Here is a 17,078-nt window from a genome sequence, read left to right on the forward strand (position 1 = left end):
CAAGAGTGGAATTGAAATTAAGCCATTAATGTGGATACTTTTGAAGGTTTTTTTAAAGCAAAAATGGGATTTTGTTTTTTTTAAGAAATTATTGCTTTGTGCCTATTTCTATGTAATGTGTGTGTCTATTTGTATGTAAAGTGAGTCACATGTGACCTAAAGGAAAAAAAAAAGATGTTATAATAAGTGGAAAACAGTATTTTAAAATGTTGATGGACTTCCACATTTTACACACCTTAACACAGAAGAGAATATTAGGTAGAAATTGGTAACTCACAAACCCAAAATTTCTGGTGTTCAAAGACCTGAACTTGATTTTATAAAAGCCTTTGCTAACAGTTCTTTCCCTCTGTTTTATTTCATAGATATTGTTTTATTGTATATCAGAGGCAGCAGAATTTTGTCAAAGAAACAAAACAAATAAAGGACTAAAATGTCTGAATTCCCTGTGCCATCAGTCAACCAAAATCAAAGTTTGATACAAATATCTCAGAACTCATGGAAATTAATGCTCTGACCAGTCTTACTAGAAGAGCTATAGAGGCTGCATAGCATTATGTTATATATATTTGCCAGAATGAAGTGATTTTTTAGTATTTCAAGCCTAAAAGCACTTTAAAAAACAAAACTGTAACATTATTAATGGTTTACACCTCCATATTGCTGTACAATTAGAGAGGAGTAGCACAGGTAGTAACACAAACCCTCCAAGGCTTCGACTCGCTCTGCTTGACACCCCCAAAACCTGCCATTGTTTCTCAGGCCCAGTTTTTTAAGCCTTAAAAAACAATTAAAATAAGGTTTATTACCTGGTTTGCTCTGGAGGAGTTACACTTTTGTGATTCTTTAAGCTCTTTAGAACTCCCTCATCCCATTTGCTCTGCTGGAGATCTTTAAACCCACTCTCTTCATAGTTCAAAACAACATAACAAGATTAGGCCTCGAGCCAAGGAAATCAACCCCGTGCCAATTCCAGGCCTTGGAATTCTAATTAGAAGCTCATTTGTATTAACCTCCATTTCTAACATCAGGACAATATTATCACTCCTGTGATTATATCACTGCAGTAATTATCCTTTCCAGGAAGGTGTTGCAAGGTGGGAACAATGCAGGGTGATCCTAACAGGACGAGGTTATTAATAGGTGATCAGTCCAGAAAAATATATATTGATGTAAAGATGTTTAATAGAAAATGTGATAAGGAGATAGTCATTCATTAGCAAGGAGAACTGATAAACAAGAGGATGTGCAATATGTCCTAATCTAGTGAAAAGTCTCTCAGTGGGCTTGGAACAGAATAATTTGGCCTTGGATAAAATTTTAGGGTTTTTCATATTATCATGGGACCCAGAACAGTGAGATGGGAAGTAAGGCATTGTCAGTAAAAGGTCATTTTTGTAAAAGGGATCTCTCCAAAGTCCAACAGAACACCAGCCAGAACACTTTTTCATACAAAGGAGTAAATTTTAAAACCAAAACACATATTTTAATGCACCACCTTAATGAACTTACAAGAAAACCCTGTGGTTTAAATCACAGGTTATTTCTCCCTTGTGCTGAAGAGAGCTTGGAAAGCACACACAGAAATAAATACTGGAAATACACTTGCAGCACTAATTCACCGAGCTACTACCACTGAAATTCAAATAACAGTCGTATTTTCAGCAGAAAATTGCCTAAATATGAGTGTTGTCAGTGGTGTGTGCAAGTTAAATTTAGCACAATCCCAACAAAAACTGGGGATCTATGGAATGCTTGTGTTTGTGACAATGTGTTTAGCACAGCAGGATCACATATGAATACAAATCTCAAAGTGTGAGAGCACTTTGGTGCACGTTTGAGCTGTTGTTTTGCCATGAAGATGCTATTTTTGTTTCCATGGAAAGGCAGACGTAAAAAATGAAACCATGAATGTCCTTTTGGGGTTCACTGCCTCAGAACAAGTCAGCTACACTTCAGAACTTTCAGGAGATTATTGACTGTGCCTCAAGTGAGGGGTGGACAGTTCAGGTTGTATTTCCAATCAATACCACCTGAAAAAATAATTCAGATATTCACAGGACATCTTAAGCTGAGCACCAAAATGATTTCTCATCCGTGAGAATTTAAGTAGAAATCTTCTTTGTGGACAAAAGTATTTTGTGCAAGGAAGAAAACTCCTCTAAAAACAGCCATGCAAATATGTTTGAGTGTTATCCTGGACTAGGGGAAGGTGTCCCTGGAACAGGATGATCTTTAAGGTCTGTCCCACAGATTTCCACGCAGAACCTCCCAGGTTCTGGCAGCCAGGTGGGAAATGCAGATGGGAACTTGTTGCTTGGGGCTTTAAATCAAGGTCAGCTGCAACAAAACCTCTCTCAAATATTTTGAAAGCCTTTCAGAGTTTATGATGCTCTGGTTGGTGTTTTACAAGCCACTGGGCTCCATTTCATTGAAGAAGTTTGTTTTGGAGTATCATGAGAGACGACCGTATGAGCAGAACTTCCAGTTGATTCTCCCCAGAAGTTTATTGCCTGTGCAGCTCCTCTGAACACAGAGCAGAGAAATCCTACATTTTAATGCACTCAAAACTAGGCAAAGCTCCTTCCACCAGAAAATATGATTGATTGTTCCAATGACAGTAATTGCATTTTAGTAAAAGTAACCATTATGGTAATTTTTCCTCCAGGAAGAGACATTTAACTAACTTAAGTAACTTGTTACTTTTCAACACATTAACTTTGGCAAATTTCACATTACAAACGTACAGAGTTCACAGCCACAACAACGTGCATCACTCAGGGAGTGTGCACACTTTTTTCATTCTATATATCAAGCAGTGTTTCCAAATAGTATCTGCTAAAAAAAAAAAAAAAAGGAAAAAAAACAAACCAAAAAACTGTGCATACATAACACAGCATTAATTAAACTGTTAAGAGCAGCTCTAACACGTCCCCTGCCAAGTCTCCTGTTGAAAAAGTCTGCCTTTCCAAGTAGCAAAGTTTGTATCATTGGGAGATATTAATTCCAGGGATAAAATGCCAGCTCTGGGAACACCAGAATAAAGGATCCTTTTGGGGGAAGCAAAGCAGATCAACAGCGACTCACGACACAGCAGCCAGAGAGGTGGGTGGGGAATGACAGACACAGGAAAGCTCAGGGTGCAAAAAAAGGGTGCAGAACTCTGGAGCTCCAGATCACAACATATTAGAGAGCAATTCCTGTGTCAGACCACCTGTTACATCACTGGGACATCCAGAATGGTCTAAAAAAACCCAATATTAGCATTTAATTTCACGTCTGGCTTCCAAGCAGCGCTTGAATCCCAGCCTGACCCCTGCACTGTGAAAGGGGTGCAACATTTTGAACACCCTGCTATTTTATAAGCATTCAGTGCCTCTCAGGTTGTAGGAACTTCTCTTTAAAGTGTAGCTTCTGATTAATTAAGAGCTACAGCACGAAATAATTTAAGCAGCCAGGGTTTGTCTCACACAACTTCACGAATTAAAATAAAAACGCTCCGGCTTTGCTTTAAAGATAATAATCACTCCTCGTGCTTTGAAGGGATTCTAAACTGCAGCTCGTGGCATTGCCATCCTCCTGAACATTTCTACACTGGAAAAGAACTGAAATCAATCTGGATTTAAATGGTGGGGTTTTAAGAAATTTCCTTTAAACGAAAATACTGGGGGAAAAAAATAAATCTGAATTTCAATGGATCAGATTTTAAATTTTCGCTTCATTTTTCCCCCCTGGTCAAAGGAGCACCCTTCTGGGGGAGGTTGTGCTTCCACACTCAGGATCTGGGTTGGTAGGTCCAGACTAGCAGGTTCTGTCCCATCTCACTCCTCCCTTCAGAGAATCAGAGACCTTTCAGCTCTGTTCACTCAACTCTGTCAGTGGGGAAATACTCTATTCTGGAATTTAAGTGGATTTTTTGAATGGATTCAGATTAGGGAGCTTCAGTTTAAATTGTGTTTTAAGTATTTAGCTGGGACAGTCAATGGTTTTCCTCTACTCTTATTTAAAGATCCAACTTTTAAGGACAGCAATAAATGCTATAAAGGTGGAGGAGAGTCTAGACAAAGATACAAAGGGCTAAGAAATAAAAAGTTGGAATAATAATCTGTATTATCTCAAAGTCTGCTGAACTGCATTTTCAGCAGCAGCCTTCCAGGTAATTTTAGATAAACCCTTAATTATTCTTTTCCTACTTTTTTATTGTGTTTTTTTCTTTGGTTGGTTCGTTGGTTGGGTTTTTTTTTTGGGGGGGGAAGTTGTGGTTTTTGGTTTTGGGGTTTTTTTAAATTTTAGCAACTTGCACCTATAAATGCATCCATGATTTGTTTGACTTTTATAACCAAAAAGCAACTACTGGGTTGCAAACTCTTAGTGAAGCAAAGCCAAAACTCTTGAGCAGTCAGAAAGGGTTGGAAATCCACACAGTCCAAGAGAACTTTCTTTCCAACATTTTCAGGACAGGGCTGGATTCCCCTCCCTGGAGGGATCTCAAAGCCCTGTGGAGGTGGCACCTGGGGACAGGGGTCAGTGGTGACCTGGGCAGTGCTGGGGGATGGTTGGACTTGGAGATCTCAGAGGAACTTTTCCAACCTAAAGGATCCTGTGGCTCTTTAAGACTAAAAAAATCTCTCCACTGCTGTTGATCTTCCACACAGAATATTTAAGAAAACATCAGAGTTAGTTTGGCTTCTCAAAGCCGAAGTGAAATCAGAAATAAACCAGTGACTGACACACAAACAGCAGTAACCTGGGGCACACCTTAAGAGCTTACTAACATTCCACCGTGGAATTTTGTAAGATTATTTTTATAACACAGTGTCCTAGTTACTGTTGAGGAGAAAACTCACAGTTGAAACAGAACTGGCAGCCAACCTCTTTAATTAGTCCTTGATCTTTCCCGTGTCTCCTAAATGACACAAAGCAAACCACATACCTGAATTTTGCTTTGCAGGGTGCAGGAGTTAATTCTTCAATTAATTCCTCAATTAATTCTTCAATTAATTCTTCAATATCAGCTGAAGGAATTGGTGGTTTGGTGGAGGCTTCACGGGCACTCGAAGCAACTCAGAGGAACGTCCTGTCCTCAGCTTTGAGCAGGTGTGAGCTGTTAAAAAATCACCCAAACAAAGCCCCCAGTCAGGGGGGTGATGCACTTTTTCATGCCCACACCCACAAACTGCCTATTCCCTGTGAGAAGGGGTTAATTCTGCTCACCTGGCAGGAACTCCAAAGAGAGGACACACCTGGAAGAGATTGAGACTTAAATTAAGGACTCCTGTACATAATGCATTAAATTTGGCAGGAGAGACAGGGGGAAAAAAACCCCACCATAACTACTGTTTGCATTGTACTACGAGATTACTTAAATTAAGGGGAATTTGTCTCCCAAAAGGCATTTAATTTTATTGAGGTAGCTGAAATTGTCTCAAAAATTCCAAGCAGCACAATGCTATGTAAGGCCTGGAAATCTAACAAAAGGAGATAATGCAACCAACCACGATCTGTAACTTTATCCTGACGTCCCACAACACAATAAATGTAATTTGGGGTGAGTGAAACTCTGCAATTCTTTGTAATCCAAAGAAAAACCACTTATGAAACTCAGGGATTATTTTAGCAAAGTTTTGGAGGAAAGGAATGAGCGACTCAGAGTGTCAGACTGTAACAGTGACAAGCACAATTCATCCAGGTCCTGTATTTTCCTCCGACTGTTTTGTTGCACAAATGCTGAGTGGAACTGCCTAATACAGAAAATATCTGCTGTGAGAGGAGAGAGAACTATTCCAGTGGGTGTGGAAACGTGTTTTGCTTAGTTTGGATCACAGAAGCTACAACTTGAGGTTTATTCAGAGCAAACTGGTTAAAGGCAGGCAGGTGTGAGAGACAAAATGAGCCCAAGCCCACACCCTGGGCCCTATCCAAGGTGTGCCTTGGGAGTCAGGGCTTAAAATTATGACCATTAATCCTCTTTTAGAATATCTGGCTGTTTAGCAAGGAGCCACAGCTTAAACTGCAGTTCCACAAGCCCTTTAAACCAGCCCTTGAACACCAAAAAAAGCAGCTCCCGGTTTCCTTCGCACACTTGTTGTGGTCTTAACCCCAGGAAGGTGCTGAGCTTTGAGCCAGCGTAAATACTGGTGAGGCTGGGAAGGAGGAGAGTTCAGAAAGGGATTTAAAGCTTGGGTTTTGGTTTGGGTTGTTCTCTGGGCTGGTTTGAACCCAAATCAGTTCCCCAATCAGTCCAATGTGCAGCTGCAGGAACATTTGTGCAGGGCAGGGCAGGGCAGCATCTCTGGCTTATGGTGGCTTAAAGTGTTTGTGGAAGTGCAGCAGGAGTGTAACTGAAGAGCTGCTCTAGCCTAGCACTGCCAATAATCCACAAATGCCATTCCAGAACACAGGAATAGTTGAAGCATATAAATGGCCCGGCCATGTGCTCTGCAGAGGGGCCTGACAGAGGAGAGCTGAGGAATTGCAGCAGCAGCTTGAAAAATAGGTGAGTTTTGAGGTAATTGTGTGTTCCAACAAAAGCAATAAAGGAGAAGAATAATCACCTGTTAACATATGACAGACATATGTTATATATTGTGCTCAGCCCACTTTTTCTCAGGTGGGGACCAGCTGAGAGGTTTTAAAGATAACAGGACGCTGTGATTTTAAAAATGACGGTTAAATAGTTTAAAAAAATAATTTTAAAAAATGTTTCTTTCAATATTTTGAAGCCTGTTCGCTAAATATTTGACAATAAACCTTCAGGATTCAGTATTTGACAATAAACCTTCAGGATTCAGTATTTGACAATAAACCTTCAGGATTCAGTATTTGACAATAAACCTTCAGGATTCAATATTTGACAATAAACCTTCAGGATTCTTCCATGCTAGTTAATATGGATGAAACATCCAGCCCTCCTGTAAGACAAAACACACCTGACTCAGTGAATTCCCGATATTTTAATGGCAATAAAACTTGGAAACCAATCTAGATTGGGACTGTTAGTTGAATGAAACAAGAAAAAACCTGCCCTTTTCCCTTCTTCCCTGGCCTGAGCCTGAGAACTTCCATGGCAATGCCCATTAAACCTGGGAAGTGGTGTGGTTTCTGAGCATCCAAACCCTGAGTTTTTAACAAAAAAAAGGCAAAACTAGGCACTGCTGTGCACAATTCCAGGAGGAAAAACCCTCTTCTTTCCACCCAAATGGCAGCCAAGCAACTGCTGCAGTGGAATGAGCCTTCCAAGCCATGGGAATGTCTCTCCTGGGAGCTGGTTAAGCTTCCTTAACACTCTTAATCCACCTGGATATGGAGCTGCCAGACATGCTGGCACCCACCTTCCCCCTTCCACAGGGCTGCCCAGGGGGCTGAGGGTTTCTTTTCCCTCCCTGTGGATCCTCACAGGCTCTGGGACACAAAACAATTCAGTTTTCCATCATTTTTCCTGTGTCCTTCAAGAAGTACTTTAAGGGAAGTGAAAACCTCTCAGGAACTTTGAGGAAAAAACAAAGTGATAATGGGGAAATAAATTCTAAGTTTCTCTGGTAAAAAAAGGTATTATTTAGGGAATGGCACAGAAGGAGGGACCTCTAAAGTAGCTCTCCTGGCTGGGCCATTAATTAGTTCATCAAATATTCATGGGAAAAAGAGGAATGGCTTCAAGGTGGTGGTGCTCCAATGGAATAATCCCAATGTTTTGGGGCAAATATGGGGAAAAATCCACCATCCATGTCTGTATTTCACCTTCCCTGATGCTCTGTGTGAAACAAAACCCTTTTTTCCTCTGCAGTTCCACTAAAGTTGATGACTTGATGTTCCTAAAACCAGGTGTGTGCACTGTGGATCACTAAAAACAACTTTTGTTCTCATTGCCTAAAAATTTCAAGGCCAAAAAAAAAAAAAAATTTAGGAAGGTTGATGCTATGTAGAAAACTTTTTAGTTAAATGGAGAGGAAAAAAAAAAAAAAAAAAGGTTAAATTTTATCCATTTTGAAACAGCCTGAACTGAAAAAAACTTCTCATTATAGGGAGTAAAAGGAATTTTGCCATCTCAGATATCAACGTGTTATCTGTTCAATGTCTGAATTGTAATTATTATACACTATTATTAATTAATTACTCCAACCATTTGCCTTTTATTAGCCTAAAACTGCTGCCTCTAGAAGCAGGAGGATTTCTTCTTTCACATGAATATTTGTAAGGGTTAATTCTACATTCTCCAATCACAAGAAACCGTTGGATTATCAGCAATAATAAACAATTAAATTATCACCATGGATCTTCACATTTCCCTCCCGCAATTCCAAATGACCAATTTTCAAATTTGGGGTTATTTGGGATAATTTGATGAGTTATTTGGGATTGTTTGATAAATCCTTGGCTCCCAGGAATGTTATCCTGACTGAGGTTTTAAATGATAACTCTGCAAAAAAAACCCTCTCAAATCCACAGTTTTCCTCTATTTCCTGAAAAACTTCCCTGCTACTTGTAACCTGGCTGAAAATAATATATATAAATAACATGGTAATAAATATGATATAGAGGCACAATTTGGGATTAAAGTCTGGAGTTAAAACACACGTCACAGCCTGGAAAATCAGCCAACCCTCCTGATCCCACTCTCCCAGTCCTCACAGAAAGATCCCAGGATATTTTGGATGGCATCATAAGTAGTTACACCTCTTCAAGTATTTTAAGGGTTTCAAAAGAGCCAAAAGTCACATTGACACAATAATTCTGAAGAAGCACACAGTCAAATACTCCAAATATCTGCCAATCTCACCCCTTTGGCTGCTTTGCTCTCCTATTTCTTTAAATTTGCAATTTAATTGCAAATTGTTCGTCTAAAATATATAAATCTTTGCCAACAAATATATATGTATGTGTACAAAGCCTTTCAAAGTCTGGGGGTCTGAAAGCAACAGGGAGCTCCAGCTGGATGATCCTGCAAATCCTAGAAGGAAACATCACACTCTTCCTCCAGGAAAAAAAGGTTTGGGAGTTTGGAATCCCTGCTCCAGGATTTTATGGGAAAAAAAAAAAAAGTCTGGAAAGCAGGTCAAAAAGGCAAAATGATCATGAGTATGAATGTAGCCTTGAATGACAATTTCTTGGTGGAGATTGTATTGCAAACTTTGCATTTAAAATTTTGCATTTAAAATTTTGCATTTTAAATTTTGCATTTAAAATTTGTTGTTTAAAATTTTGCATTTAAAGCTTTTTTTATTTAAAATTCTGCATTTTAAATTTTGCAATTAAAATGCTGCATTTAAAATTCTGCATTTAAAATTGTGCATTTAAAATTCTGCATTTAAAATTCTGCATTTAAAATTCGGTCTACAGGCTCCAGCTTTTTCCATGGAAAGGGAATTTGTGACACACACACACACAAACTCACTCCATGAACAGATTTACAGAACATGAGAGAGGGAAATCCTGTCCATTTGTAATTTTTGGTACTGGTCACGTGAGGGAAATGAGGACACCAAAACCAAAATATCTGGATCCAAAAGAGGTTTCTGAGTTCAGCAGGTATTTCACTGTGCAACCTTTGGGTTTCAGCTCCTCAGCATTCCAAAGGTTGAATTAATTCCACATTTTCTCATGTTTTAAAGCTGGGCTATCCATACAACTGGAAAGCACCTCAATAGTTTTGGGACAGAGTAAAAAAGCGCAAAATAATGACTAATTTGTAGTAATCTTATTGTCTGTCCACTGCAATAAAACTGGAAATTTGTATTAAAACTCTTTGGGAATATTATGAGTTCCACATAAGTTATGTATATGAAACTAAAAATACTTTAAGGCAGTTGCTTTTAATTATTTTTTTTTTTTAAATTTAGGCTGTCCAGTATCTGCACTTCTTCCCAGTGGCAAGTCAAGCTGGCTGGTGAGGAGGGAGAAGAATTTCTTGCCATTTTGGTCCTTTTTGGTTTGGTTGTGTAAGGACAGTGCCTGAACCTGCTCCTCTCTCCCTTCAGAGTTTCAGAGGGAGAGTTATTTATACCATGAGGGAAGATTAAGGAGGTAACACCAAGGGTTCTACTCCTGATATGACAAACCCCACTTAAAAAATGCTTTTGTAGGTGCTGTGAATGAGTCCTGCCCAAAAAGTTTCTTACCTATCACGCTGGGTTTGGGTGTTGATTCAGTGCTGAGCGTGGGGACAGCTGAAATCCTCAAATCCTCAATTTCTGAGGGAAAAAAAAAAATGAGACATTGCTGGGTTTTAATTCTCCTCATTATTCCCTGAAAGGAAAGTTATATTTGTGCTGCCTCTAGGCAAAGAACCATCCCACATGAGCAAAAGACTGGAGCTAAGATCACATTCATTTCATCTCTCTGCTGCTCCTCCTGCTCTCCACAGATGCTTAAGTCCCTGACACTGTGTCTTCAGTGCTCATATGTCACAGCAAATGATTCATTAAAAATGCAGAGACAGATTGATCTTGGAAGAGGGGGGAAGGAAAATAAAAAAAAATAAAAATTAAATCTGGAGTTTTAAGGCGAAAGGAAAATAGAACTGAAGAGCCAAAAGGTGAAAAAGGGAAACACCCCCAAAAATTTCACATGAGAAAGACATTTAAAAATAAAGAGCAGACAGCAACTGTGCTGACATTTAATGTGTCTACTTGGGATAAAACTCATCCTTTTACGAGCAATAAAACAACAGCCTTGCCCAAAGCCCTTGGAGCATTTTGCTTCAAGTATCTCATAAAAATGGTTGGCACTTTCCCTACAACATTTGCACCAAACCGCCCTTTTTTTTAAAAAAAATGCAATTAAATGGGAGCAAATCCCTAATGCAGGTGATCATCCTGATTCACGGAGCACTGGCTCTCAGTCAGCCTCAAAACTCGGAAGGAAAAGGGAGAATTAAGCTTCACTGGTGATTCCCGTGGTCCTGATAACCAGGTGATTGACAAGATTAACCCCACACTGTTATTGGGTTTGCAATATTTCCTGGATGGCCAGAAGGATTTGCTCTGCTGAAGGAATCCTGCCAGCAAAAAAACCCACCCCTGCCCAAGGATAAGAAGCTACTTGAGTAAGAGACACCTCCTTGCCGTGACATCCATGCAAATGGTGTTACACAGGTGACACATTTGTTCTATTTTTATCAGAAATAATCGGTTAAAATACGAGTATGGACCATAATTTACGTTCTGTGGGTAAAAAAAAAAACAACAAACCCTAAGCCAAATCCCTACAGTGGGAAGTACATACATATATAAATATATATATATATATATGTATTCACACACACACACACACACAATAGCAATATTTTTAGCTATAATTTCCTGCTCATGTGGCAACATGACCGGCGTTTTGAAGCAGCTGAGCCATGTGAAAACCCAACCTGCAGAACAGGTCACGTTTAAATATTCTGCTATTGAAGAATATTAAAAACTCCAGATTAAGTAGGAGTGTTGTAACGCTTAACGTTAATTAACGCCTGTAAATCACTCTGAAATACTTGGATAAAGGATGGCATAAAAGGTGTTGCCACATGTCTTGATGCTTCGAGATGTGCACAAGCCCTGACATCTTGTTTTGCGCTGGGGATGTTTCAAATCATAAAAAAAAATATGGTGGCTGGACGAATTTAGTAGCTGGGAAGTGTTGGGACATGCCAAGGATGCCCTGATTAAGACCTCAAGCAGACACCTCGATGTGAATAAACTGAAATAGGTGCCTTTCTTGGTGTCTGGATCCCGGTGGATCACCAGGTCTGGTTCCTGAACTCTGATCTGTGAATTAGCACAGCCTGGCAACGTTACTCGGCCTTGACTCGGCTGTATATTCAAATATGGGAAAGATATGTAATATTCCTTCCAGTTTACTACCACTTAGTATTCATATCCCTAAAAAAAAAAACTTAGGATGTGCCACGGGGCAGTTTGAAAAGGAATCTGGAATCACTCAACACCTGTCTGGGGTTAGTGAACAGCATACCCAGTTCTCAGAGAACTTGGTGCTCGTTGCTTATCCAATTACAGGCCTTTATAGGATACAGAAATTAAAGGCCAGCACCAAGGCCCTTGTGCTTTCCCACCTGGATCTCTGGATCTAAGGGCCACGTCTTCCTTTTTATCCAGAGGCAAGTAATTTTTATGACATCCATTTAAAAAAAGCGTAGGGAATGACACCAAGCTCGTGGAGGCACAGACCCACCGTCCTCAAGGGGGATGATTTAGTGCAATAAAATAATTGTGTAGAGGGACACAAAGTGTTTACAAACGATTTACAGAAGGAAATCATCCATTCATCCTGCTCTGTCCCTCCTCTATCCCAAACCCAGCTGCTTGATGCCCACTGGAGAACAAACCCGTTTGTTCTGCCCTCCTCTGTCACACATTGCAGTGCTGCGCTTGTCTTGGGAACGTCCAAAAGCTCTCTCACCCCAAATAAATCCTGGGAGCTGCTGGCCCAAGGGACAAATAACGACAGGAAACGGGAGTTTGTTGTGATCTGGGGGAAGGCTGAGCAAGGTGCCAGTGCCGGGGAGCTCGGCCACCACGCCAGGGGAGCACCCTGTCCTTCAGGGAGGGCAGCACAGAGCAATTAATTAATTAATGACCTGCACGTGACACGAAGGGGAGAAACAACCACCTTGTAATGTGGGATCGCGGTGTGACAGTGTCATAACACACAGTCCAGGTGCCCTCCAGTATCTGGGGGGGGAGAATGCCAGACACATGGAGAAGGGCTTTGGATAAGGGATGGAGGGACAGGACACAGGGAATGGCTTCCCACTGCCAGAGGGCAGGGCTAGATGGGATATTGGGGAGGAATTGCTGGCTGGGAGGGTGGGGAGGCCCTGGCACAGGTTGCCCTGAGAAGCTGTGGCTGCCCCTGGATCCCTGGAAGTGTCCAAGGCCAGGTTGGATGGGGCTTGGAGCAACCTGGGCTAGTGGAAGGTGTCCCTGCCCATGGCATAGAGATTGGAATGAAATGATCTTTCATGTCCCTTCCAACCCACTCCGCGAGCCTCATTCTGTACTGTGACACCACCAACGCCCCTGACGAACGTGCCCACAGCCGCGGCTCCCGCCAGGGCCACCTGTGGGGCATTTCCAGGGCCATTTCCAGGCTGGGGTGTGGGTGAGACGCAGAACCAGGACACCATTAGCCCCCACTGGCGTTTTCCCTCCATCACCTGCAGACGGGAGCACCAAACAGCACCCCGACCCCTCGCAGGAGGCGAACCCCCGACACGGGTTGAGGGTCGGGGCGGAGCGGGGCGAGGGCGCCCGAGGGGCCGCGCCCTGAGGGGCGGGCGGGGCGGGCCGGGAGCGCGCCCGTGAGGCGGCGCGCGCGGGCCGCGAGGGGCGGGGCGCGCTCCCGCACGCCGGCCCCGCCCCGCCGCCGATAGGCGGAGCGAGCGGGGCTGGGCGGGGCTAGGCCTGGAGAGCCGCGCTGCGATTGGGCGGGGCCGCTGTCAATCGGCGGCGGCCGCCGCGGCCGCGGGGAAGGAGGGGGAGGCGGAGAGGAAACAAAAACAATCGCCCGGGCGCCGCCATCTTGGGCCGGTTCTCCGCACGCCACTCGGGTGAATGGGTAGATATGAGATTACCACGGCGGAGCAGCGGCAGCGGGGCACCCACGGCTGTTCTGCGCTGCCAGCCACGCTCGGCGGGCTCTAGGCACGGCCGGCGCCGCCCGGAGAGAACCCCCCGGCTCGGCCTTTCCGCCCCTAAGCTGCACTGCTGGAGGGACAAAGTTGGGCTGAGCCGCGCTGCCTCCGCCGCCCGGGAGACCGGGGAGCTGAGCCGGGGTCAGAGTTAGGGGAGAGGGCGAGCAGGGCAGCGCGCCCCGCTCCGCCGTGTGGGAGGCGCGGGGGGAAGGCGCTGCCTCCCCGCCCCTGCCGTGTCCTGCTGCTCCTCGCTCCGCGCAGGAAAAGGAAAAAGAGGAGGAAAAAAACGAGGCGACAACCGGATCGAGCTCGGAGGGGTGGGTTTGGTGGAGGGTCCGTGTGAGCAGCGGCGGGGCGGCCAGGAGGAGATGTGTCCGTGAGGAGCGTGGATCCATTCAGGAGCCGTGAGTCTTGGATCCAGCCCGGACCCTTGAGGAGCCTGGATCCAGCCCGGACCCGTGAGGAACGTGGATCCATCCCGGCCCCGTGAATCCCGGATCCATCCATCCTGTGAGGCACAGCCCCGCTCGCCTCCTCCCTTCCAAAGAAGCCCAGCTCTCCTGGAAGGAAGCTCGGCGCTCCAGCAAGGATTTGCCACAAAGAATATACCACCCTCCTCCTCCTCCCCCAGCGCCTGGATACTGCAATTTTTTATTTTATTTTTTTTTTCTCCTACCCCCCTCCCCAGTCGCTCCCGTGTGTTTAAAAACCAAATATAGCCTCTTTGCGGGGGGAGGGGATGGAAATCTCCTAGAAGGATTGGAAATCTTGCCGGGATTCGGGAGTGCTGGAGGACGGCGGAGCCGGGGGGATGCGCTGCTCTCGCCGCCTGGCCAAGGACTAGAGCCTTGCCCCTTCCCAAAGGTTGGTTTGGTACCAAACTGTTGGGTTTTTCCTCCCTTTTCCTCGGCTGGGCTGCGCGAAATCCCTCAGCGTTATTAAAGAGAAAACCCACGTGTGGCTGGTTTTTAAGGTAGTTTTTTTATTTTCTCGTCGAGGAACTGACAGAACTTCCTCCCTTCGCCCCGAGGTTTGGAACTGGAATGGAGCTGCTTTTCTCCCAAACACTACAAGGTGTGTGAGGAGGGGGAGGCAGGACGAAAACATCGTGTGGACTCATCCCGGCCCGACCCCCCGACATCCACGAGGGATGATCCTGCACGGCGCTTGATGTGGAAAACACTTGGAGACTCAGAGACTTCGTCGTGTCCAGCAGCTTAATTCTTGACTTATTTTCTTCTTGTTTTGGTTTTTTTTTTCCCTTTTTTTTTTTTTTAAGTGGATTCGTAGCATTACTTTTGCGAATTGAATTTTGCCACCGTTTGTACAGAAGCCAAATGACACGTGTGTTTTGAAACACGGTTCCAAATATATTTATCCCTCCCTCGACCCGGATTCTCTCTAGAAAGAGCCGCGGGGAGGTCGTCAGTGTCTAAACAAACCTGATTTTAGTGTTTTCTGAACACTACCTGCTGCAGAGATGTTGCTATAAATTGCTTTATAACGGTTCAGCAAGAAGGGAGATTTTTTTTTTTTTTCCAGCTTGCAGGACCCAGGAAACTGGATACTTAAAAGTCACTTAAATGTTTTAACAGCGTTGGAAAATGGGAGCTGCTACTAAGTTGGCGTTCGCTGTTTTTCTTATCTCTTGTTCATCAGGTAAGTGAATGTTCCTGGATCTGTTGCTTTAAACGGAAGGGTTTCGGGGTCAGCGCTTGGAAGCTTGGGCTGAGGAGAAATGCGTTTTCTTCAGGTGACAAATGTTTGGCTGCAAGGGCAGAAGCTGCTTTTATGTTTATCCTTAAAAATATAATAGCGTGAAGCACTGCAAACACGCGCAGCGCTTGGATTTCAGATCAATTGTGTGGAATAAATGTGGAGACATAACCACCTAGTGTCACATCAGTAATCTGGCAGCGCAGTCACTGGTGTTGGATGGCGTGTTTTTAAATAAGAGTTACCCAGCCGAAATGCTCTTTTTGCTTCGGTTTGATCTCTTACTCCGGGACTAATTCACTGGTGAACGTCGACCTTCGTTAATGCTTCATTAATTTAGAATAGGTGCTGCTGCGAAAGCCCGGGCTCGTCCTTTGATGACAGCGAGGGGTGAGATGTACGAACAGAATTGGGGTGAAAAGCCAGGCTTTCGGTTTCTAAACAATCATTTGTAACCCTTTATGTTTCGCTGTGCGAAAACCACTAATTCCCTCTTGAAACCAGCACCATTGGAGTTCCAAGGGCCAGCTCCGAGTGCTGGGAAGGGAGCTGGGAAAGGAGCAGGGTGCGAGGACTTCCCCACGCTGCTCCAGGAGGAAAACGATGGCAGCAACCAGTGGTTGGGCAACTGTTGGTCCTGTTTTTGCTCGGAACCCCATCAATCTCACAAAAAAAAAAAAAAACACGATTAAGAGCCGTGTAAGGATCTAATAGTGTTTCACAAGCACTCCCCGCTTGCTCTTGGAATGGATATTTAGTTTATTTCGGTGTATTTAGTGCTCTGTGGAGGTTTTTAGCCTGGCGGGGCGCGCAGAAATCCACTTGTTTATCCCCCTCAGAGCCAGCAGGCGAGCTCAGCTCCCCGCAACGCCGCCCTTTAGGATTTCAGGGTGCTGAGGGCGGAGGGGTTTTTTTGCTGAATAGGACTTTTTTTTTTTTTTTTTTTTTGCTGCGGTCGGTAAATGGATCGTCTAGTCTTGTGTCTGGAGCGCCATCGATCCGTTCCGTGCGCGCTCGATGCGCTGCGAGAGGAGGGGGCAGGAATAAAACCCCCCAAAAAAAACCCCCCTCCCTGTTCGAACCGGAGGAACGGCAGGGCAGGGTAAGGACACCCTCAGGGTTGGCGGGGTTTCGTGGTTTTTTTATTCCCCTTCGGAAACGAAACGTTTTGTCTTGCAGTAAAATACGTGTCTTTTCGCCTTTTCCTGATGTGATTAAGTTAGGCAGCGTTCCTCTTCATTCGGGGGTATGTTTTGTAGGGAAACTTTCCCCCCCTCCCTCCCTGTTTCTCGAAGACTTGGTGCCATCTGCTCTCCCTGCCCGTCTTTCTTCCCCCTCCAAGATCCTTTTGCCCAGAGCACAGAACAGCGATTTTTGTTGACATTACCCATCACGCATATTAAAAAGAAAGGTTGAGCAACAAAAAAAAAACCCCGACTTTTCTTCAGCATTTCTTGCTCGGGTTGTCCTTGGTGAGGTAGAAAGAATGTTTCTCTTGCTCGCGAAGAATTAATCTTGGCTAAATGAGCAGGAAACTGCACTCCGGACTGCTCCTCGTGTTAATGACACTGTTTTGGTGGTTATCCTAGTATTACATATTAAGTGTTCCGGTACTTAACAATTACTAAACTACTTTCTGCTCGCCTAAAATTTTAGAATGTCTGCAGTCCCGCTGCGGGTCTGAAAGTAAACGAGTTCAACAGCAAGCTCTTGGGTTTATGACCAAAAT

General features: G+C 43.9%; 1 protein-coding gene and 1 long non-coding RNA gene across 5 annotated transcripts in view; one reads left to right on the forward strand and one right to left on the reverse strand.

Moving 5' to 3' along the window:
• LOC108501626 overlaps positions 1 to 13,275 on the reverse strand; it is a 156,031-nt gene extending 142,756 nt beyond the window's left edge. For 2 of the 3 annotated variants that reach the window (XR_001876232.1, XR_001876234.1), the window contains exons 1-3: positions 13,157 to 13,275; positions 10,116 to 10,187; positions 4,934 to 5,104 (exon numbers count right to left, since the gene is read on the reverse strand). This is a non-coding gene — a long non-coding RNA (uncharacterized LOC108501626). Of the gene's footprint in view, positions 1 to 4,933; positions 5,105 to 5,214; positions 5,244 to 10,115; positions 10,188 to 13,156 lie in introns of all 3 variants that reach the window. The other variant, XR_001876233.1, reaches the window with a different exon arrangement.
• Positions 13,276 to 13,458: 183 nt separating this feature from the next.
• ACVR2A (activin A receptor type 2A) overlaps positions 13,459 to 17,078 on the forward strand; it is a 50,036-nt gene continuing 46,416 nt past the window's right edge. For both annotated transcript variants that reach the window (XM_017823750.1, XM_017823751.1), the window contains exon 1: positions 13,459 to 15,292. In XM_017823750.1, the coding sequence (XP_017679239.1) occupies positions 15,238 to 15,292 (55 nt within the window). In that variant the 5' untranslated portion in view covers positions 13,459 to 15,237. The remainder of the gene's footprint in view (positions 15,293 to 17,078) is intronic.

This window comes from Lepidothrix coronata, unplaced genomic scaffold, assembly GCF_001604755.1.
Source record: "Lepidothrix coronata isolate B3197 unplaced genomic scaffold, Lepidothrix_coronata-1.0 Scaffold105, whole genome shotgun sequence".
Lineage (NCBI taxonomy): Eukaryota > Metazoa > Chordata > Aves > Passeriformes > Pipridae > Lepidothrix > Lepidothrix coronata.